The sequence below is a fragment of the Lepidochelys kempii genome, chromosome 9, assembly GCF_965140265.1.
Source record: "Lepidochelys kempii isolate rLepKem1 chromosome 9, rLepKem1.hap2, whole genome shotgun sequence".
Classification (NCBI taxonomy): Eukaryota; Metazoa; Chordata; order Testudines; family Cheloniidae; genus Lepidochelys; species Lepidochelys kempii.
This window is the reverse complement of record NC_133264.1, coordinates 2,981,612-3,004,255: the sequence shown is the minus strand read 5'-3', so window position 1 is coordinate 3,004,255 and position 22,644 is coordinate 2,981,612. Positions and strand designations below refer to the sequence as shown.

Below are 22,644 nucleotides of genomic sequence, written 5' to 3'. Positions count from 1 at the left end.
TAGGGCTGATGTTGGTTTGAGTAAAGACGCGGTTTTAATCTTATTGGTTTGTCTCTTTGTTGAATTGTAAATTGTATGGAGCCCTCTTACTCTGTAAATTGTGAGGCATGTTAGAAAATGAAATGAACGTCAGGCCTTCCAAGTGACCTCTTCCAAGACACAGCAGCATGTACAGCCAACAGACAGAATGGATTCAGACCCTACTATGGCAGTAGGTATGTGACACCCCCCACATCATCATAGTATCTGAGCAGCTCACAAACAATGCCTGTCTCTTCACAGTCCCCGCTTGTGTTGCAGGGCAGGGCTGTTATCGCCATTGTACAGAGGGGGAAACTGAGGCACTGCAATTATGCAACTTGCCCAGGGTCACACAGAAGAGTGGCAAACTGAACCCAGACCTGAGTCCCACTCCTGGGACCTACCCACAAGGTGTCAGCATGGTGAAGTGTGGGGGAGTAGGGTGCAGTGGCCAGGGCACTGGACTGGAAATCTGGAGGCTTCGGGCTAAATCCACAAAGGAATTTAGGCACCTAACTGTCACTTTAGACATCTAAGTCCAAAATTTAGCTCCTCAAAACCACTGCTCAGCCCGCATCTAACCCTATAGGTGCCTGTCTCTCTGGTGGAGCCCTGTCTGGTAGGCGTGTTCAGAGCCCACATTGTGGGAGGCTCGGGTTGGACTCCCCGCTCTGCCTGATGTGGAGCAGAGGTTTGATGTCTCACTTGCCAGCAGAGCCCCTAACCACCCAGCTATAAGGTCATTCTCATTCTTTGACCGGCCCCATGACTAGGAAATCAAACGGAGGATTGGAACCTGGGTCTCCTACCTCCCAGGTGAGTGCTCCAACCTCGGGGCACCACCTTTCCCTTCATTCTTCTGGGAGAAGGGCTTAGATGCCTGACTGTGGGAGGAGGCTCATGACTCTGAATCCCAAGCAGAGGGAGGCATTAAGTTCCTTGGAGGGATGGAGCTCAGACCACAGCCAGTTCCTCTGCCTTTCCTGCTGCCTAGTTTAGGGACTGTCACTCTGCCACTTGCTGGCTTTTGTGATACCCGTTCTTAGGTGCCTCACTCTCCCCCGTGCACCACATAAAGCGCCCCAGCACCTGGCTTGGGACTGTAGCTTGCACGAAGCAGCCTGGTGCCCAGAAGGTAGGCAATCCAATGCTGAGTCCACATCCACCTTGTGGAGCTCACCCTTCAGCTCTAATCCCAGCTCTGCTCCTAATCTGCTGTGTGACCTTGGCCAAGTCACTGGGCCTCTGATTCCCCTCCTACTATTTGTCTGTCTTGTTTCTTTAGAGCACAAGCTCCTTGGGGTAGGGACAGTCTCTCACAGGACATTCTCCAGCGCCGAGCCCACTAGAGCCCATTCTGCTACCGTATTCAAAATAATACGGCCATCCGTCCTCTGCTGCACCAAGATACTGCCATTATTACCTAGGGCACTACGCAGATGTCTCTGTGCAGTCCTGGTGGGCACATGTGGCGAGGTAATGGGGATCCCTGCAGGGCAGCTTCTTTACCTACTAACCTTACTAGGTCGCTTTCAAGTTTATAAAGAAAGAAACTGAAACTGATGTCAGGTCCATTGCTTGGTGCAATCACCGGCACTTGAATGGATTCAGGCCGCACTGAATGCTGGTCCCCTTACCATTTTTGTCACAAGCACAAAGTGCAGGAATTAAATGCATCTACCCTGATTTTTGACACACAATAGCCTGCATAACTTTGCCCTTTGCTATATCCTCCAGTTTGACGGGCAGCTATCCCTCTGGTACAGATTTAGCAAGCTGCGAGAGAAAGGTGAACAACCAGCTAGCTAGAATTCAGATTAACACCCAAGGTTAACACAGCATAAGCACATTGCTTTCTCTCACCAGCCCTGCTCGGTATTTAAACTGAGATAGTGTGTTCCCATGGGGAAAATTGGCCGAGAATAGAAAGACGCACAGCATGTATCTATCATTGTGGCAATGATTGTATTGAGCATGGAAAATAGAACAATATATAACCCAGTCTTAAGAGAGTCTTAAAATTTTCTTCATCTCTAATTTTTGGAGGGCATAGCTCAGTTTTCAGCGCTTAGTATTTGTGCCGGCGAATTGTACTGGCATTAACCCTTTATGTGCATCAGAGTGTGGTGCAAATGAACTAAATCCAAACTCCCTTTGTAGAGGTTGCAAGCAGCTAGCTTGACCAGCTAGCCAACATGCCCTGTGCTTTCCACAGGGCAATCAAAGGGCAAGTCCTCCTGCACTCGGGCCCTCACTTGCCTGAGGCACGAGCCTCCTGGAGTACGTGATCGCAGCATCCAGGTCTCGAGGGAGCTCCTCGCATCATTCTCAAAGGTTGCTCTCTGGCTGGTATTCAGCGGTGATATGGTACCTGGGGGAAGGTGATGCTGAGCCTGTGGCAGGATGAGGAGGCAGTTAATGTTTCAATGCAAGCTGCAGTGATGCATGGCTCATGGAAAGAAATGCTCGCTCTGGAAACGCTATGTGACAGCTGCTCGCCACATACTATTCGCGCTGGGTCCTGTGCAACAGTAGAGAGGCCCTCGTTACCAGGTATTCCACAGCACCTCCCGGCATGAGTGGGACTGAGCCAAGAAGGAATATGTTAAAATGAATGTCTAAAAATGTGTGAGTAAACCAAACCGAATGGCAGGTGTGTTTGTTTATAATGTGGGCAAATCAAGGTGTCAGGCATAACTCAGTCGTGATGAAATTCATTGATGCCCACCTGGGACCTTCAGCAGTCTCATAAAAGGGCGTGATTGATTGTTGGTTGGTGTGTGTAAGATGTAATCTTTGTCTCACTGGCCTCCTCCAACAGGGCTTTCAGTCCGCCCACTGGAAGAGAGAGAATTAGAGCATTAAACTCTATGGAAACTCCCCTGCACAAGGGAGTTGAATGTATTTTTTAAAAGGATGCTGGTAGTTTGTCACCATGCAGCAGCAGTTCAAGTTTGTGTTTCATTGCGAGAAGCCCTTGATGTATAAACCTGGTCCTGCAGACGCTCATTTGCATATTTTTGTCCTAATGCAAAAATGAAGCACACGATTAGTTCCATTTCTCATGCAGGCTGTGGGCAAGGACAATGATCTACTGCTTCGAGCTATCGATATATCTTAGCCAGTACACATTAACCTTCTAATGCAGCGCTGACCTCGTTGGTCCCTGGCACCATCTGGTGCAGGGCCACAGGGAGGGTGGGGGTGATTCAGACAAATGCCCATTTCTAGCTTTGTGCATGAACCAAAAGCAAGAGTTATTTTTAACAAAGAAATCTGTCCAGCTATTAAACATTAGGACAGCCAAGCAATTTAACTCATGCTGTCCTGCTCAGTTTCTGTGCTTCTCATCTTCCCATGCCGGGGTATATCGGGGGAAGATGGAGACATGGTGTCCCCCATGGGTGACAGTGTCAGATGGGGAGAAGCAGCCTCTGCAGAGCTGCTATTCTCCTGCCTGCACAGGTGAGAAGAAATGGGCTGGAACTTTCGCCCCACCCTCCAATCCACATGGTGCTGGGCAGCATGCTGGGGAAAGAGAGCTGGCTTCCGTGTGGCCTTGGGTCATGACTGCTGTACAACGTGGGTATGATATGCTACCCAATCAGCATTCTCCCCTCGCTTATAGTACTCTCTCCTCTAATATATTGCACCCACTTTGCCACCAGGTGGGCCGAATTAACCCCATCATGTTTTGTTATGGGGGACTGATCCTTCAAGGTGGACCAGGCACGTAATTTGGAAGCAAAAAGCTGCCAGTAATGGTCATATCTTGCAGCTCACTAGAGGGCTCCTGTTTCTGCAGCTCAATGGAGGAACAGTTCCGATTCCCGTCCACGGGGGGCGCAGGCACTGTCAAAAATCTCATTAGTGCCCGAGAGGGAGTTAGGCACCTACATACCTTTGAGGATCTGGGCCTACTTGCTGGTGGGGTCTTTAGGCACTTTAAATTCTGGCCCCAAGTGCACTCAGCCCCCTTGTAAGCTAACGGGGGTGGGTGTTCAGCATCTGGTAGGACTGGACCTTTATGGTTGGATGTGTGCTAGGAAACACCATATTTTCCTGCGTTTTTGTATTAAGTGTGCCCTGTGCCATGCTGCCATAGCATGAACAGTTTTTGCCCTGGATGGCTAGGTGAGAATGGGCTCGTTAGGGTTGGTATTCACACAATATTGCAAAGGCCTAACAACCCACAGTTAAGAGAAACAAATCCCTTTCATTTAAGAAGCAACCACACGCACAGTGCAGCTCTTCCTACATTATACTGTCTGTGTCTCACTTCAAAGCTCCTCCATTAGTATCTTCCATTGCTCTGAGAGCTGTGAAGTGTTCATCAAACACAGAGCTGCTACAGAGGTACGGTCTTGCATTGTGATGTGTGCCAGGGGAGAGTAGCTTTCATTTTAAACCTTTTAACTTCAAAAATTCTTTGCCAAATTCTGGTCTTAAACCCACATGGGCCCAATGTCTGAGTGCAGACTTTGACCTGTTTTCACTTTTAAGGCCAGACAAGTGTTCCCGTTTACATTAGTTTAAAATAATGTCCTTCTAGATGCACACTGTTTAAGTATTATGTTATAGTCTTCTATATGAATTGGGAAAGAAGAACTATACAAACACTTAAAGCCTGAAGCACTCCGCTTGGCTTTGACATTGGAAACTTAACAGCACAAAGCAACCAAGAGCCTGTAGGAGCTTCCACAGCAAATTCTGTGGGCACTTGCCTTCTGTTCACTGTCCTGTCACATTGTGAAGCAGCACATGGGTTCCCAAGCATGGCACTGTGCCTCTCTTTTACAGCTGTCCTGGGACTGGAGAAAAAGCTTCCCAGGTGTTTATTAAAAACACACAGTGTGCAATGTGCGACCGCTAAGCCACGCCCTGCAGCAGAGCAGAGCGGTACCAAAGGCATCAAGAATCTATGACCCACAGCCACACAGAGCAGCTACTTTGCAAGACAAACACTGTGCAGTGTGTCCTAAGGGTATGTCTACACTACAAAATTAGGTCGAATTTATAGAAGTCATTTTTTTAGAAATCGGTTTTATATATTCGAGTGTGTGTGTCCCCACAGAAAATGCTCTAAGTGCATTAAGTGCATTAACTCGGCGGAGCGCTTCCACAGTACCAAGGCAAGCGTCGACTTCTGGAGTGTTGCACTGTGGGTAGCTATCCCGCAGTTCCCACAGTCTCCGGAAATGAGATTCAAAAGTTCGCAGTTCTTTTCCTGTCTACCTGGCCAGTGCATCTGAGTTGAGAGTGCTGTCCAGAGCGGTCACAATGGAGCACTCTGGGGTAGCTCCCGGAGGCCAATCCCGTCGAATTGTGTCCACAGTACCCCAAATTCGACCCAGCAAGGCCAATTTAAGCGCTAATCCACTTGTCGGGGTGGAGTAAGGAAATCGATTATAAGAGCCCTTTAAGTCGGAAAAAAGGGCTTAATCGTGTGGATGAGTGCAGGTTTACATCAATTTAACGCTGCTAAATTCGACCTAAAGTCCTAGTGTAGACCAGGGCTAAGTCACACAAGGGGGTTAGCCAGAGCTTCATCTTTGCCAGGGCTGACCCTCAGCACCTCTATGCTTGGCAGTTCATAGCCCTGGCACCTCGGGGCTTGCCATGTCAGGTATGAAAGTAAAAACATTAACTGCTCGAGCCCTGACACCTCTTTCATTATGAATTAAGCCCTGGGTTTAGCTCCAGGTTACACCAAGCTGTGCAGCTAGCCATCTGCCATGGCTGAGTGGGTAGGGAGGGACCCCCCCACGTTTCAGGGGAGCGGCTCACCTGCTAGTCCATGACAGCTATTGACAGGAGTGTCAGTGTGATTTCCTTCACCAGTTGGCTCAGGAGGTGACTATCCCAGAAAGAGAAAAATGCCCAAACTCCCCAACGGTGAGTAGCTGGCGCAAAAATGGTTCTACCTGGTGACGTTACCTTGACGTTTTGGGTTGAATTCGGCACTTTCCGGGGCTTGGGGACTGTATAGTTGGAAATAAATGTAGTGCCCAGGACATGAGCAGGCCTGGGAAACCTCTCTCCAAATCACCCCCAGACTAAACATAGCATGGGCAGCACCAGTGCCAGCTTCCCCGATGACCCCGCTCTGCCAGCGGCCCTCAGGCTTAGCCTGGAGGGGCCCCTGGATGGGTTTGAGAAAGATTTTCTTGTGGCCAAGGTCCTGCACAAGGACTTGGGAGAACATTGGCTCTGTTTCCAGCTTTACTGCAGGCCCCCTTTGTTTCCTGGGCAAATCACTCAGGCCCCTAATTCAGGGTCCTGAGCTGGAGACCCCGTTTGCTTGTCAGATGGTCTGTGTGCCCATGGCTCCAGCTGAAGACAACAGCAGCTGATCAGCCCCTCCGACCATCAGCCCTAGCTGTGTCGTTTGGAGCACCTAGCAATTAAGGCACTCACAAGCAGAGAACACTTTGCAAAATGTTGGCCTCAGTTTCTCTTGGAGAGAGTCCCCGGCCCCGGCATCAGCTCCAGATCTGGCTGGGGGTGAATTCCCCCAGTGCAGGAATTGGGTAAGCCCTGGACCAGGAGGCATGCAGGGGCTGGGGCCTTAGCAGCCACTACTAGAGTGAGTCTGTGCAATGCTGCCACCTTGATGCAGCTTGGCTTGGGCTGCTTTAGATTTGGCCCTGGTCCAGAAGTGTGAGGGCAGAAAGGTGTTTTAAAGTCCCCCAAGCCATGAATTTCACAGCTTCAGAGCACCCAAGGCCAGATGGGACCACTGTGTTCGCCTACTTGGGCCTTGTGTGGACCACAGGCCACAGACCCGCCCCAAAAGAATTCCTGTTTGAGCAGCTCTTTTCGACAAACAGCCCAGCTTGGTATAAAAAGGGGCCAGTGATGGCGAAGCCACCATGCCCCTTGGTAAGTTGTGCCAATGGTTAATTACCCTCAGTGTTAAAAAAAATGTACCCCTTATTTCCTGTGTGCATTTGTCTAGCTTCTGCCTCCTGCCATTGCATCATGTTAGACCTTTGTCTGCCGGATTGGAGAGCCCATTATCCAATATTTCCTCATATAGGTATTTGTTGACTGTGATCAAGTTGCCCCCAACCTTCTCTTTGTTAGACTCAAGGAAGTCAATCTAGTTAGCTTATTGCGATAAGGTATGGTTTCCAATCCTGTACTCAGTCGGGTGGTTTTTTTCTGAGCTGTCCAGTTTTGCAAGATCCTTCTTGAAGTGAGCACCAGACCTGGACACCATGTTCCAATAGCATGCTACTGGTGCTAAATACAGAGGAGAAATAGCCGCTCTGTGGCTACTTGAGATTTCTCTGGTTATGCATCCGAGGGTTGCATTTGCCCTTTGGGCCACAGCATCCCCTGGGCCCTCACATTCAGCTGATTATCCACCAGAACCCCCCAACGGTTTATCAGAGTTGCTGCTTCCCAGGAGAGAATTCCCCTTCCTGTGAATATGGCCTACAGTCTTTTAATATAGCCGAATATACAGAGCTGGGAACAAACTCATCTTGTTTGCTTCTGCCCAGTTTACCAACCGCTCAAAATCGCTCTGTCCCCCCCAGTCTTTGTGTTAGTGGCAAACTTGACCAGCGATGTGTTTATGTTTTCTTCCAGGTCATTGATAAAAATATTAAATAGCGTAGGACCAAGAAATGAGCCCTGTGGGGACATGCCCCGCAAGAACCACACCTGTGTGATGCGGATTCCCCTTTTACAGTCCTATTGGGACATCTCAGGAAGCCAGTTCTATAGGTGACAGTGTGTGGCAGCTGTTCAGATACTAGGGTGATGGGAACCCCAGAGCAGACGCTCAATAATTAATTCCAATGGTCAAATTGCCCCTCTTCACCCACAAGAAGAACTTGACCCTTTAAATAAACAACAGTGTTAAACCGTTGTAACCAACCACAAGCCCTAACACGGCTTACTCAGCCTCTGGTGGCCCTGCCAGTCACTACGTCAGCACAGCGGGAAAGCAGGCCACGTGACTATCCATGTGGCGGTGGGGAGTAGTGGGCAGCGGTGACAGGTACAAGGGAGCTTTATTTCAAGGTTTCATCATTTCAAAACTCCAAGAGAACATGCTCTAATTCAGGGGTGGGCAAACTTTTTGGCCCAAGGGTCACATATGGGTGGGGAAATCGTATGCAGGGCCATGAATGTAGGGCTGGGGCAGGGGGTTGGGGTGCAGGAGGGAGTGCAGGGTGTGGGAGGGGGTGCGGTGTGCAGGCAGGGGCTCAGGTCAAGGAGCTGGGGTGCAGGAGAGGTGCAGGGTGCGGCGGGGGGATCAGGGCAGGGGGTTGGAGTGCAGGAAAGGGTGTGGAGTGCAGGAGGGTGCTCAGGACAGGGGGTTGGGGTGCAGCAGGGGGTTAGGGGGCTCAGGGCAGAGGGTTGGGGTGCTGGGTGCAGGAGGGGTTTGGGGGTACGGGCTCCAGCCCGGCGCCGCTTACCTCGAGCGGCTCCGGGGTGGCAGTGGCATACAGTGGGGCAAAGGCAGGCTCCCTGCCTGCCCTGGCCCCATGCCACTCCCAGAACTGGCCAGCATGTCCGGCAATGGCTCCTGGGAGTGGGGTGAGGCAGGCGGCTCCGCTGTGCACTGCCCTGACCTGCGGGTACCACCCCCGAAGCTCCCAGTGGCCCCAGTTCCCCATTCTCAGCCAATAGGAGCTGTGGGGGGTGGTGCCTGCAGGCGAGGACAGCGCACAAAGCCCTCTGCCTCCCCCACCCCAGGGGCTGCAGGGACGTGGTTCCGGCCACTTCCAGAAGTGCCAAGGGGCCAGGGCAGGCAGGAAGCCTGCCTTAGCCCTGCTGTGCCATGGGGCTGGCAATCCTGCAGGCCAGAATGAAAGCCCTGATGGGCCGGATCTGGCCTGTGGGCTGTAGTTTGCTCTCCCCTGCTCCAATTCCTCTCCTTGCTCTCTGAGCCTCAGCATCCTCCAGAACCTTTGGAATTTGTCTTGCTTCTTTTGCCCCTTGTTAATTTTTGTAAAGCCTCAGAACCTCGGGCTCAAAACTGCCATACAATATCGCACTCCTTTTTTGTGTGGCCTTCATCCTGATTGCCCAGAGGATGGCATTTCACACCGGCCGATTGCTTAACTCCAGAAGCCGTAGCAGCTTAGCGCTTGGTCTGGCCTCTCAGGCCAGCTGAGGCCCTGAAAGTGACAGTGACGAAGGCTGTGGAGTATGGCCATGGAGCCCATGTAATGTATCTGAAGAGCATCACATTTACAGGGGTTATCAGTTCAAAAAAATCATAACCATTTTGGGTTGAACTTTGCACTGTCTGATTTGTGGTTCCAACTCTTTACCCCTATCCAGGCCCATCACCACTAATGTTTGGGATGTGTGGCAGGCATTAGGCATGTCCTGCTCTCAATTTCACCCACAGCTCTTTGGTGCCATAGGGGGCATGGAAAGTGGCAGGGCTTGCTTACAGGCTGAGAAGCACTTGGGCACAGACCAGAGTGACAAACGTCCCAGGATAATGGGATTGTTTTTATTGCAACATTTGTGTAAGTTGGACATCACCCCTCCGACCTTTATGGCCTGATCCGGAAAAAAGGTCAGCTACCATCGCGGGCTCCACTTAAACCAAAATGGAACCCATCTGCTGGCATGTACAATTAAAAAGATTGTCAAGGGTTATTTTAAAGTAAGGGCTGAGGACAAGTCGATAGGCACAAAGGAGCCCGCAGTCTGGGCAGAGACAGCCTATTACCAACAGGAGAGTGGGTTTGTGTGTGTGTGTGTGGGGGGGGACCTGGATTTGTGCCGGAAATGGCCCAACTTGATTATCATACACATTGTAAGGAGAGTGATCACTTTAGATAAGCTATTACCAGCAGGAGAGTGGGTTGGGGGGAGGTATTTTTTCATGCTTTGTGTGTATAAAAAGATCTTCTACACTTTCCAAGGTATGCATCCGATGAAGTGAGCTGTAGCTCACGAAAGCTTATGCTCAAATAAATTGGTTAGTCTCTAAGGTGCCACAAGTCCTCCTTTTCTTTTTGCGAATACAGACTAACACGGCTGTTACTCTGAGGCCTTCAGAGATTAATCTATTTGAGGGGGAAGGCTATACCCAGATAAAAAGGAGAGGAAAGACATTCGTAAAGCACACATAGGAGCTTGTGAGGAACAATCCAACGTCAAAGAGTTCCATTTAAATAAAACATGAAGATGAGCAACTAAATATGGACCAAATGTACATACGCTTATCTACACGTCTAAATACTAAGATGGCTGGACGAGAGTGCCTGGCATTAAATAAGGATATTGATATAATAGGCATTGCAGAAACGTGGTAGAAAGAGGCTAATACACTGGACATGGTGATACCAGGATACACAATAAAGAAAGCATAGAGTCAAAAAAAATCTTCAGTGAACTGAACTGCACCATAGACTCTCTCTGGATAGAAATTCCAGGCTTGAATAATAAGAGTACAGCAGTAGAAATATACTACTGACCATCAGACCAGGAAGGTGACGGTGACTGTGAAATGCTCAAGGAGATTAGAGAGGCTACAAAGGCAGAAAACACAACAATAATGGGGGATTTCAATTACCTACATGTTGCCTGGGAACATGTCATGTCAGGACGGGATGCAGAGATAAAATTTCTAGACACCATAGATAAATTCTTCTTGGAGCATCAAGTCCTGGAACCCACAAGGGGAGTGGCAATCCTTGGTTTAGTCATAAATGGAGCACAGAATCTGGTGCAAGAAGTAATAATGACCACAACATAATTAAATTTAACATCCTTGTAGGGGGGAAATGCTAAAGAAGCCCACCAGAGCAGCATTTAACTTCAACCATAATAGAGACTCAAACTGAATGTATACCCAAAATACTACTACTACTACTAATAATAACAATAATAAAAAACTTGTACAAGAACCCCCCCCCCCAAAAAAAAAAATGCTACTACGGCTAAACGGCAGACTACAAAGGCATTCTTTAAAAATTGGAAGTCAAAGCCTAGTGAGGAAAACAGAAAAGAGCACAGAAATAGAAAACTCTGTCAAGTCAAATGTAAAAGTACAAGACAGGCCAAGAAAGAATTTGAAGAACAACTAAGGACACAAAAATTAACAGCAAAATTTTTTTTAAGTATATCAGAACTAGGAAGCCTGCCAAAAAGTCAGCTGGGCTACTGGATGAGTATGGTGCTAGGAACAAAAGGCTGTTGTGATGAAGCTAAATGAATTCTTTGCGTTGGTCTTCACTGCCGAGGGTGTGGGGGAAAGTCCCTATGCCCAAGCCATTCATTTTAGGTGACAGATCTGAGGAACTGTCTCAGCTTGAGGCATCAATAGAGGAGGTTTTGATAAACTAAACAGTAACAAAGTCACCGGGACCAGATGGTCTTCACCCAAGAGTTCTGAAGAAACTCCAGTATGACCTTGCAGGAATACTAACTGCAGCATGTAAGCTATTGCACACATCAGCCCGTGTCCGAGATGGCTGGCGGGTAGTTAATGTAATGCCTGCTTTTGAAAAAGGCCTTACCAGGCACCCCAAGGAACTGCACTGGGCCCTGTGCTGTTCAATGTATTCATTAATGAGCTGGAAAAAGGAGGGAACAGTGAAGTGGCAAAATTTGCAGACACTACAAAATGTTAAGGCCAAAGGTGACTGCGAAGTTACAAAGGGACCTCACGAACAAAATGGCAGATGAAATTCAGTGTTGATAAATGCAAAGTAATATGCACTGGAAAACATAATCCCAACTATACCTATAAAATGATGGGGTCTAAATTAGCTGTTTCCACTCAAGAAAGAGATCTTGGAGCCATTGTGGATAGTTCTCTGAAAACATCCACTCAATGTGCCACGGCCGTCAAAAATGTTCACAGAATGTTAGGAATCATTAAGAAAGGGATAGGTCATAAAAAAGAAAAATATCATAATGCCACCACAGAAATCCATGGTATGCCCAGCCTTTGAATACTGGCTGCTGTTCTGGTCACCCCATCTCAAAAAACGGTATATTAGCATTGGAAAAGCTGCAGAGAAGGGCAATGAAAATGATGAGGGGGATGGAACAGCCTCTGTACGACGCGAGAGTACAAAGGCTGGGACTGCTCACCTTCGAAGGACTGACTGAGCGGGGATATAATAGGGGTCTATACAATCATGAATGGTCTGATGAAAGTGAACAGGGACATGTTATTTACCGCCCTAAACATAACACAAGAACCAGGAATCACCCTATGAAATTAATAGGCAGAAAGTTTAAAACAACCAAAAGGCAACACAACACACAGTCAACCTGAGGAACTCATTGCCATGAGATGTTGTGAAGGTCAAAAGTAGGCCATTGTCAGACCTGTGCTCCAGGAACTTGCCTGATTCAATTAGCCAAGATGATCAGGGACACAACTCCATGGTCTGGATGTCCCAGAACAGAAGCTGGAATTGACTGTCAGGCATAGGCTATGTGTGTGTGTGTGTGGGAGGTGTGCAGGGGTCATGTGCCCCCCCCCCCCCGATTTGCTGCTTGGCTTGTACTGAGCATGCTCAGTAACACTGCTGAAGGTAGCTGCCCTCACTGCCCCATCAGCAGGCACGGGTTGGCTCTGGGATGGGTGACTCAATAATTGCCTGTCCTGGCCATTCTCTCTGAAGCACCTTGCACTGGCCACGGTCAGGGACAGGACACTGGGCTGACCAAGTGTGGCATTCTTATCTTCATGGCGGTGGAGGTGGGCTAAGACACTGAACGGACTAGGTGTTGAGCAGCCTCCGCTCCCATTGACTTCACTGTTGTGCATGGGAAGTGAGAGTTTACGGCACCACACAGAACCTGGGCCTATGGTGGGGTGTGTGTCTGGGCTTTGTAAAGCAGAGGGACAGGCTTAGCAGCTGTGGGTGGGGTGCAAACAAAGGCTTGCAGAGAGTGGCAAAGCCCACTCCCCTGCCTGTGGGTGTCCTGCAGGGCTGAAGCCTGATTTATTTACTAAAGGGAAATTTATCTTCCACAGCAAATGCTCATTTGTTCTCACTAGCCATAGAAAGGACCAGCGTGAAGATTACACTTTGCATATCAACTCAGTGCTTCTCCCCCTCCCCCATTGCCTGTCTCTGATTTCGTCACTTTTTCAATTACATTCAAAGCATCTATTCCCTCTGCCACTACTCTAGGGTTGCCAGGCATCTGGTTTTTGACCAGAATGCCCAGTTGAAAAGGGACTCTGGCAGCTCTAGTCAGCACTGCTGACCGGGCTGTTAAAAGGCTGGCCGGCGGGGTGGCAGGGCTCAGGCGGGCTCCCTACCTGTCCTGGCTCCGCACTGCTCCCAGAAGTGGCCGGCATGTCCAGCTCCTAGGCACAGGGGCGGACGGGGGCTCCATGAGAGGCCCGCACCCTGAGCACCAGTTCCACAGCTCCCATTGGCCAGGAACCACAGCTAATAGGAGCTGCGGGGGCAGAGCCTGCAGCCGGGGCCAGTGTGAAGAGCCACCTGGCCGTACTTCCACCTATGGGCCACAGGGACATGCCGGCTGCTTCCAGGAGCCACCTTAGGTTACCCCTCTCCCACACCCCAACCCCAGCCCTGAGCACCTTCCCACCCTCTAAACCCCTCATCCTCTGGCCCCACCCCAGAGCCCACACCCCCAGCTGGAGTCCTCACCCCCCTGCACCGCAACCCCCTGCCCCAGCCCGGAATCCCCTCCCACATGCTGAACCCCTCATTTCTGGCCCCACCCTGGAGCCCACACCCCCCCAGCTGGAGCCCTCACCCCCGCCCCCAACCCCCTGCGTGAGCCCAGTGAAAGTGGGCGAGGGTGGGGGAGTGAGCAAGGGAGGGAGGGGCATGGAGTGAGCAGGGTTGGGGTGTTGGGGGGGGCGGGGCAAGGGTGTTCAGTTTTCTGCAATCAGAAAGTTGGCTTGAGTTGGTAGGTGTGTGCCACGCTGCCCCTTCCAATCTGCTACGCTCAGCCCCCTTTCCAATCTGCCAGGGAACTGGCACGGGCCTCTTGCAACTTACTGCTCAGGCAATGAGAATCCAGGGGAGACCCAACTCCCAGGGATTGTGTTGGGCCCCCGATTGCTAATGCAGCTCTGTGGAGATTTCCAGGGCCTCACAGGGGGACCATCGGCTTGGGACTTGAACCTGGTCTGAGTGAAAAATACAGGGGGCATAAGAGTGGTTGCTGAGAGGTCAGCTAATTGGTAAGGAAAATGTTCTAGCATCCGTTCTCTCTCTCCCCACCTTCCCCACTCTCTGCCCCACTCCTCAGACACCCCTTTCTCTCGCCCATGTGCACGTACACCCCTCCTCTACTGAGCTCTTCCTCCTTCCTACTCAACAGCAGGTATCGCTGTAGCTTTATTTGCTCTCTTTTGATTACCCCTCATTTATTATTCGATGTTCTCACCCCTAATAAACTTAACCGTTTCCCCTTGTGGGACCTGAACACCTAGTTCTGAACCTGCTCTGGCACCTAATAACTGTAAAAAATGTTTGTATGGCGGAGGAAGGCATAAAGCTCTCTCTCCCTCTTCAAACTTGCTCAAATACCAGTAGCAACAACAAATAACTACGTGCTGCGCTACTGGGACTGGCAAAGCCACTTGCACCATCACTCGTTCATTGCTCGTGACTGTCAGAATCCTAATTCGGCTGGGCCATACTTTACTGATATTAGAGGACACAGAATCATAATCCATCCCTACCTTTCCTGCCCTGTGGAAACCGGGTCCAGCCGCTTGGGGAAAGGACTGGAATGATGCGGGTTTGTGTGTGAGAGCAAAGAATAACACAAAAGCACAGAGAAGTCAGTTTTTAGAACCTGGCTTGTTTTCAGCATATCATGTGCTAAGTTCAATTCTCCAAAAGCTTTTTTTATTTTTAATGGTAACATCTTTATTAATTATTATTATTATTATGTATTAGTTAATAATTATTTATTATTACTATGCAGAGAAGAGATTTTTCCTTTTGATCAAAGAGCAAACAGTTTGCTTTTAAAATGTTAATGGAGTCCTGATTTAAAACATTTTTTCTTCTTTTTTTTTTTTTTTTTTTTGAAACGTTGCAACAGACAAGATTTGGGAGTCGATTTCCTCGTCCTACACAAAGAAAGATTTTTGAGTTCAGAATCCTAGCCGCTACTGGTAGGTCCTGCCTTGCTCAGTTTATTGTCGTCTCAGTGTGGTTTCGCCGGGTGGGGTGGGTAGGTGAGTGGGAAGGGAAGAACTGGAAGAGAGGGAGAGGGGTGTGTCAGTTATGTTGAGTCCTGGTTAACAACTTTGCCTCCATTCATGGTTGGTGTCCCTGAACTTTTTCTTGAGCGTCCTTGTTTTTCTCCAATTTCATGCAGCGATGGCTCTCTGTACATGCACACTGCAAACAGAAAGGGCAACAATTAGCTTTCACACTATCCCAGAGACAGAGGTCTTTGTCCGTTTGCATTTGCTTATGTATTCCCGAACCTAGCCTCCTTGTCCCCCACCCCCTTTCCTGCCACACACATGCAGAAAAGCCTTAATATCCCAGTAATATATTCCGTTATTATTCACGGTTCTCTGTCTGTGCTGGCAGTCAGACCCTTTGAAGTCTACGCCCTCCAAGAGGCACAAATACAAGCGAAGGGTTTCGGGTCTCTCACAGATAAGGCTCTCTAGACTCCATGTTTTTTATGACATACAAATATATACACATATAAAATGAACATCCCGATTCACAACAGTGCACATTAGCTCACAATGCCAATATTAGCTAGCAGAAGATCAACGACTTAGCCTATTCCCCAGTCCTTAATCTCTGACAAGAAACAATGAGACCCCCCCAAAACAAAAACATTTGCATCCGGGCCCACCTTGGAGGGAGTTCAACTTCCGGATCTGGATACTGTGCTTCCAACTGAAACCCCCTCCAGCCATGAACAGAGCAGTTCAGTCAGTATCTCTGCTATTTAACTCACTGCAGACCAGAATATGCCATGCCCTTAAGTGGCTGTGCAGCAAAGTAAGAAGGAGAAAGGATCCCCTCCCTTGTGTGGCCACGTAGGAGGTGTGGGCATCACAAGTCTGAGAGAAACACTTCCCCCATCAGAATCATAGAATCCTAGAATATCAGGGTTGGAAGGGACCTCAGGACGTCATCTAGTCCCACCCCCTGCTCAAAGCAGGACCAATCCCTGACTAAATCATCCCAGCCAGGGCTTTGTCAAGCCGGGCCTTAAAAACCTCTGAGGAAGGAGATTCCACCACCCCCCTAGGTAACGCATTCCAGTGTTTCACCACCCTCCTAGTGAAAAAGTTTTTCCTAATATCCAACCTAAACCTCCCCCACTGCAACTTGAGACTATTGCTCCTTGTTCTGTCATTCCCCTGGGAGCAACCTGGTGGGGCATGGACAGAGCCATGGCTTTGTGCCGCTCCTTCCCCACATGTGGCAGTCAGCAGAGGGGGCTGGCCATGCAGGAAGGGGAGTTTATGGCTTCCTATAAAAAGGTGACCTATTACTCCTCCCTGCAGTGCAGCTGGAGAGACCAAGGAGAAACTGTCCCTCCCTGAGACACAGCACCAGCCTACACTCTGCCTGGGGTGATGTGCCTACATGCTGCCTCTTTCTAAGGATGTGTATGGCATGATCTAGCCCTGAGAAAGGCAGAAACAAACACAGAGTCAGTGCTGAACAAGGGTCTCAGGAGTTAGCCCCATGAGGTCAATCTTCAACAGTTGCAAACACGGTATAGCTCTAACAGTCATCAAAACAGCGATGTTTCAAGGCCCAATATGCTGGGGATGAGAATGAGAGATGGGGTCAGCTTGCAAATCTCCCCCCCCCATCATTCCGGGGATGTTAGGCCTGGTCCTGCCAGCCTTACACCTTTGCCTGTGTAAAGCAGGCATGCAGTCTGTCCATCACGAGTTGCTAGAGAATTGCCGTGGAAACGACTGCAGACAGTGTAAAGCAGGGGAGAAGCAAGCCTGCAACGCTTCGGTTCTGGCTCATCATCAAGAACATAAACACAACATAAAACAAACTAATTCCATTCCAAAATAGCTGAATAAATGAAACCATTCTTCATCTATAGAAAGATGAATTCAGTCCTTATGTTTATAGCCTTTCCCTGATTTAGGAATAACTCCTGCCACTTAGGGCTAGATTGAAATGGCACTGTTACTTTGCCTTTTACTCCCATCTAGATGAACATTTATAGTGATGCATAACAATCCAGGGCAGAGATGAAGAGCAATCAAGTGTGCACTAATGTAATTGATGTTGCATTGCAAACATGACCAATGAAAAATACTATTTTGACCATACAGCACTTTCCCTCCAAGCACTTTAAATACACACCATAACTAAGCCTCACAACGCCCCTTTGAGGTAGGTAAAATTATCAATAAAGCAAAGAGAATAAGGAACTTACCCAAGTTTGCGCATTGAGTCCGTGCCAGAACTAGGCATAAAATCCAGGCATTCTGCCCTGCCAGCCATTTGATGGCACTTTTTGTGACGGACACAAACTGTGCACGTCAACATCATCACCATTACTGCCCACTAGCCCGTCTCTGCTGCTTCTCTTTTGCCTTGCACATCGCATCGTCATTTGCCTCCGCTCCAAGCACTCCCCTTGTGCCCCAATAGCGCTGGGCGCCCACATGGGCTAGGCGCTGAAGAATCAACGTTTGACCTGTGGGCTAGTTCCACAGCTTTGGCAGTCGTGTGAGTGTGAAATGGTGGAGGGCTGGATGGCAAAATTAGCCTCTCACACGTCCTGCTGTCCCTCACAATTCCCATCTCTACTAGCTTTGGAGCTGGGATCCCATTTACTCAGGCTGGCTGGGTTAACCCCAGGGACACGTTTTAGCCTGACAGCATGGTTCAGCTATCAGGCAAAGCAGGCTATCCATAGTGCAAACTGGTTCAGTCTTGTCAAACGTGAGACACACGTAATGTTCTCTTGTGCACCACATACCCACACGGGAGTTTCCCTCCCTACCCGGAGCACCTTGTACGCACAAGTGAAGGGGACTGGTTACAGAACAACCCCACCCCACGGCACCTCGCTTTGCTGGCGTGCTAGCGAGGCACCCAAAGCTGTGGGGAAAATGGCGTCTCCGGGGACAGAAGCAAGAACAACAATCCTACGTAAATAACACGCTGTTATGGGCTAATTATGCCTCCCAGCGCCTCTTGATAAGCAACGAAGCCTGCACACAGCCCATAGGGGCACGCGATGGAGGTTCCGGGAACCCAGAAATTTGGTTCACTGGATCTCAGATCAAGGGGGCTAATGCTGGGGGCCTGAGACTCCCCTTTCTCGCACCGCTGGAAATCAGGTGTCGCTCCACGCCAGGAGGTGGCGCTCCCAGTGTGGGGGGAGAAAGCTGGTGGTGCTGAGAGCACGGCCCAGGCCTGCATGGGCATGTCTGCCTTCCACGGGAGCGCGGTTCGCTGTTTGGAGCCATCCAGCTGACGCACGGTATCAGACGTAGCCAAAGATGGGGAAGGAATTAATGATCAAAGAGAGAGAGTGCAAGAATCGATTTATCCCACGGCATCGATCTCCTGCCTGGAAAGTGGATAACGATGCATAGAGAGAGAATAATAGCAGAAATAACTTAACTCTATAATGACCGACCAGAGCAAGTCCCCAACCATTCCCACTTCCCTGTTCCTCCCCATTCTGCCAGATAAGCCCACATCCGCATTTCATTGTGCAGCATTGGCTGCTGGAGCTCAGAGCAGCACACGCCCCTTGGGAGCCTGATCCTGAGCATCTTCCCCCTCATGTGAGCGGAGGATGATCAGCATCATGTAGATGCATCAAACTCCACGTCCTGACTCTGGTGGGTGCGGCGCAGCTGGGGAGGGAACAGTACTGGTCCCCTGGCTCTGCCCCAGTCCTGGCTCTCCCCCACCCATAGCATCACCACTCCACATGCAGAACTTGGCCTGGGAGCGTCACCCCCGAGACTTGGAAGGAGGGTCACTTGTATTAGTCAAGAGATTTAATTGACTTAACACCAGATGTGGGAAGGGAGTCAGGTCATTATGCACCTTGGTTTTCTGCCTTAATTAATGCAAGAAAGGCTGGAAGGAAATCCCAGCTGATGTGAGTTGCAGACGGGCTGAGCTAGTTGCTGCCTGGCAGCTGAACGCACAGGATGCCGCCAGATGGAACCACAGCGTGTCCGAGGGTGACGCCGCACTTTTATTCCCAAACGCCAAGGAAACACAAGCTGAAAGTGATCCCTTTTCTTCCTTCGGGATCTAGCGCGAGGGTTTCAGTGCAGGCCGGCGAAGCAAGCGTGGGAGAGACTCTGTGCAAAATCCTGCAATTCTAGGGCCCTGATGATACAAGAAAACAAGCTGTGTCTAGCAAAGGGTAACGAACAGGGTTTAAAATGCTGCTTCTTCTTGGCATATGTGCAATGTGCCTCAGGTGGCATGCGACCAGGATTCGTCACCGAATTTGGTCCGCTGGTTGGATCCTTAGCTTTCCCGGCCTGGGCTGGGTAGTGACACACAGTGTGACATGACTGTTGATCCATGCCCCCCAAAATGCTGCTCAGCACCGACTAGACACAAAGACAATGATCCGTGTTTACTGGGCTGAACACGCTACATCTTCCTAGTGCAGACAGCACCTGGGAGTGAAATTCCCCCTTTCCACTTCACCGTGGCGACCGAGGGCTCTGATTTAGCAGAACTGGCGTAGTTCCACTATGGGAAAGAGTTGGGGAAGACTCAGGGGCCTCTGTACGATGCCCCTTGCACCCCAGCCTGCCGGGAAGCTATGGGGGCAGGCAGGGAGGTGGTAGGATCAGGCGACCCACTGACCATTCTCCACCACAGAGGAGGTCTGGCTCAAGCCATGGTGCTTAACTGCAATGCCAAGCTGCAAAAGCAGGCCTGGGGCCTCTCAGCTGAGTGAAGGAAGATACCACCTTCCCCTTGGGCTGCACGCTGGTTCCAGGGTCAAGTGCTAGGAAAGGGGAAATGCGGGTACTTTGGAGAGCGAAGCAGGAAATATCCCTACGAAGGGGCAGAGTTGATATAAACAGCCAAATAGTCCCACTGTAAGGGCCTGATCCAAAGCCAATGGCAGTGAATGGAAAGACTCCCACTGGCTTGGCAGCGGGGCAGAGGATAGGTTCAGTCCCTGCGGCTATAGACACTCAGATTGAAATGGCTTTAAAAGGTTGCACAGGGCCCAAGCCGTGATTCCACACATGACAACTGGCCTGGCTCAGGCCACAAGCTCACGTTTTAATGGCTCCTTGAGTTCAGGCCACAGCAACCAAAATTTGAAATATCAAAAGAGGTGTGCAGCGTGTGTGTTTGTATCCCACACTGGCATCTTGCCATACATTAACTAAGGATCCCCAAATACCCTTCAGGTTGTAGGACTTGAAAGCATTTTTGTAGAGTCACCATGCCTTAAAACTTGCTTTTTCTGTATAGAAAAGCCATTTTAAGACATTTTTGAGGTGTTTTGCATTTGTTAGCCTTCTGTCTTGTTGGCACTCGCACTGGATTCTGAATCCAGAAGCAACAGTTCACCAGTTGAAGTAAAAGAACACATTTCCCTCGGCTGGTAGCTATTAGAGCACGGAGGCCTGGTTTTGGTGTTTCTGCAGTTCTTGTTTTAACTAAGCTGCTGTGTAGTTTTGTGCACACTGGTAAACTGCTGCCAAGTTTCACCTCAGAGGTGGCTGCCATTCAGTGGTGGGTGACGTGATTTCTGTAGATGTAGTTTGTGAAGCTTCTCTTCTCCAGCAGGCAAAAATCCTCCTCAACAGACACACCTCCCAGCACTAACCCTCATGGCCTTCATGGGGGTCACATTCCCAAAGGAAGAGGAAGGCTTGTTCAGTGGTTAAGGCACTAGCCTTGGTCTTGGAAGACCTGGCTTCCATTCCCAGCTCTGCCACAGACTTCCTGTGTGAACTTGGGTGTGTATCTTAATCTCTCTGTTCCTCAGTTCCCCCTCTGCAGAATAGGGATAATAGCCTTGCCCTGCGGTAGGGGCATTTTAAGGGGGCTGGGGCTGCACCTGAGCTAAAAAGGGTCAGAGGGAGGTCAGATCTAAGAGACACAGGTAGAAAGGGAACTGCAGAAGAGAAGAGGCTGGGAGGGAGGGTCTCCTACAGTGGTACCCGGCGAAGGTGGCTGGGGCTTTGGAAGAAGGCAAAAAGACCAGCCTTGGCCTTGCATTTCCTCCTGCTGCCCCGACAACAGAAAGGGACACACCTCCGGGGGGCGGGACGGGGGACAGGGGCTGTGCCCACCATCAGGCAGGGGTTAAGATTTGTTTTTTTGAACTCTGTGTTAATAAAGAAACTGGACCGCAAGCAGGGCTGCGATTGGATGAGCAGGACTGCGTGGAGTTTTGAAGAAGGAAAAGAGAGGCAGTGTTCTGGAGAGGTACCCCAGGCCACCGGGGGGTGCTCAGACAGTAGCCACCCTATTATGGCTGCACACAAAGGATCGGGGTGCTCTAGGGCTGGCTGAGCTACAAACACATAGGAGGAGAGGTAAACAGTCACACATGCAGCCTTGGGGGGAAAGGTCCTATACAGGTCACCTCTTTCCATCCTCCAGGCCCGAGAGGGCCATCCAGGACCTTCACCCTGGCCGGGACGTTCCTGTGAAATATTCCGTGTCCGTCTCAGACTCATGGTGGGGGTGGCTGCTGGCATCAATGCTCTCACCATGGCTTGTGTTTCGCCTTAGCCCCGCTCGCAGAGCCTGGTGGATGGGGCAGAGCCGAGTCACGTGGAACGGAGCCAACTTCACTCCACCACCTCTGCCAACGACCACTCACCTTCGGCTTGGGAAGAGAGCCCTGCTCGAGCCGCGGCCCCAGACAGCGGAAGGCTTTGGCAGGCTGCACGTGCCTTTGCTTGGGCCGCAGCCAGCTCTTGGATGCAGCTGGGGAAGGGAAGGGGTGGAGGACTCCTGACTGTGGCTGCCAGGTTCCCTGCTCGCTCTGGATGGCAGCGATGACTGACGCACCGGTGGGCAGAGGGATGCAGGCGAGGGAAAGGAACGCCAGGGCTGTGCTGGGGTTTTGGAAACTGAAGCAGCATCAGCAGCATCTACTGTCAGGAGAATGCAGCCCTGAGACAGGCCTCTCTGCCTCCCAGCCGTGTGGCTTGCAGGGAACAGGGTCCCAGTGACATCCATCCACCATGCACCGACTGGGCCCCGCACGAAAACCCAAATACATAGCAGCAAACGGGACCCACCCCTCACCACACACAGCCAGGCAGCACCGAAATATCTGCCACAAGGGCAAACCCAGCTGCTGTTGGGGAAACCACTCCACTCCCAAACGAGTCCCACCCCAGCGAAGCTGGGGACAGGGGGTGAGGAGGAGACAGACAAGAAAGTGGTGGGGGAAATGGTCAGAGGGAGGCCAGGTGAGATAAACAGGCTGGCTGCATACTCCAATGGTGACCATTGCGGGCTCCAGAGAGGGAGTCCCACAACTGGGCATCCTCAACTCAGAGCCAGTGCCTGGCAGCCACAGAGACTCAGGCCTAGGTTCTGCATGGTTTTCTGCTACTAATGACCTTAACGATGCAGCTGTGGGGGAAGGGGGTGCAGGGGAGTTCACACGTGGTCTGGAATTCATCTGTATCAGCCACCTGCCCGAAGGGATTTC

At 50.3% G+C, this 22,644-nt stretch overlaps 1 protein-coding gene across 3 annotated transcripts in view; it reads right to left on the bottom strand.

Moving 5' to 3' along the window:
* Positions 1–14,836: 14,836 nt before the first annotated feature.
* The window catches only part of FGF12 (fibroblast growth factor 12), a 281,396-nt gene continuing 273,588 nt past the window's right edge, over positions 14,837–22,644 (bottom strand). For all 3 annotated transcript variants that reach the window (XM_073359018.1, XM_073359017.1, XM_073359016.1), the window contains exon 5: positions 14,837–15,359. In XM_073359018.1, the coding sequence (XP_073215119.1) occupies positions 15,241–15,359 (119 nt within the window). In that variant the 3' untranslated portion in view covers positions 14,837–15,240. The remainder of the gene's footprint in view (positions 15,360–22,644) is intronic.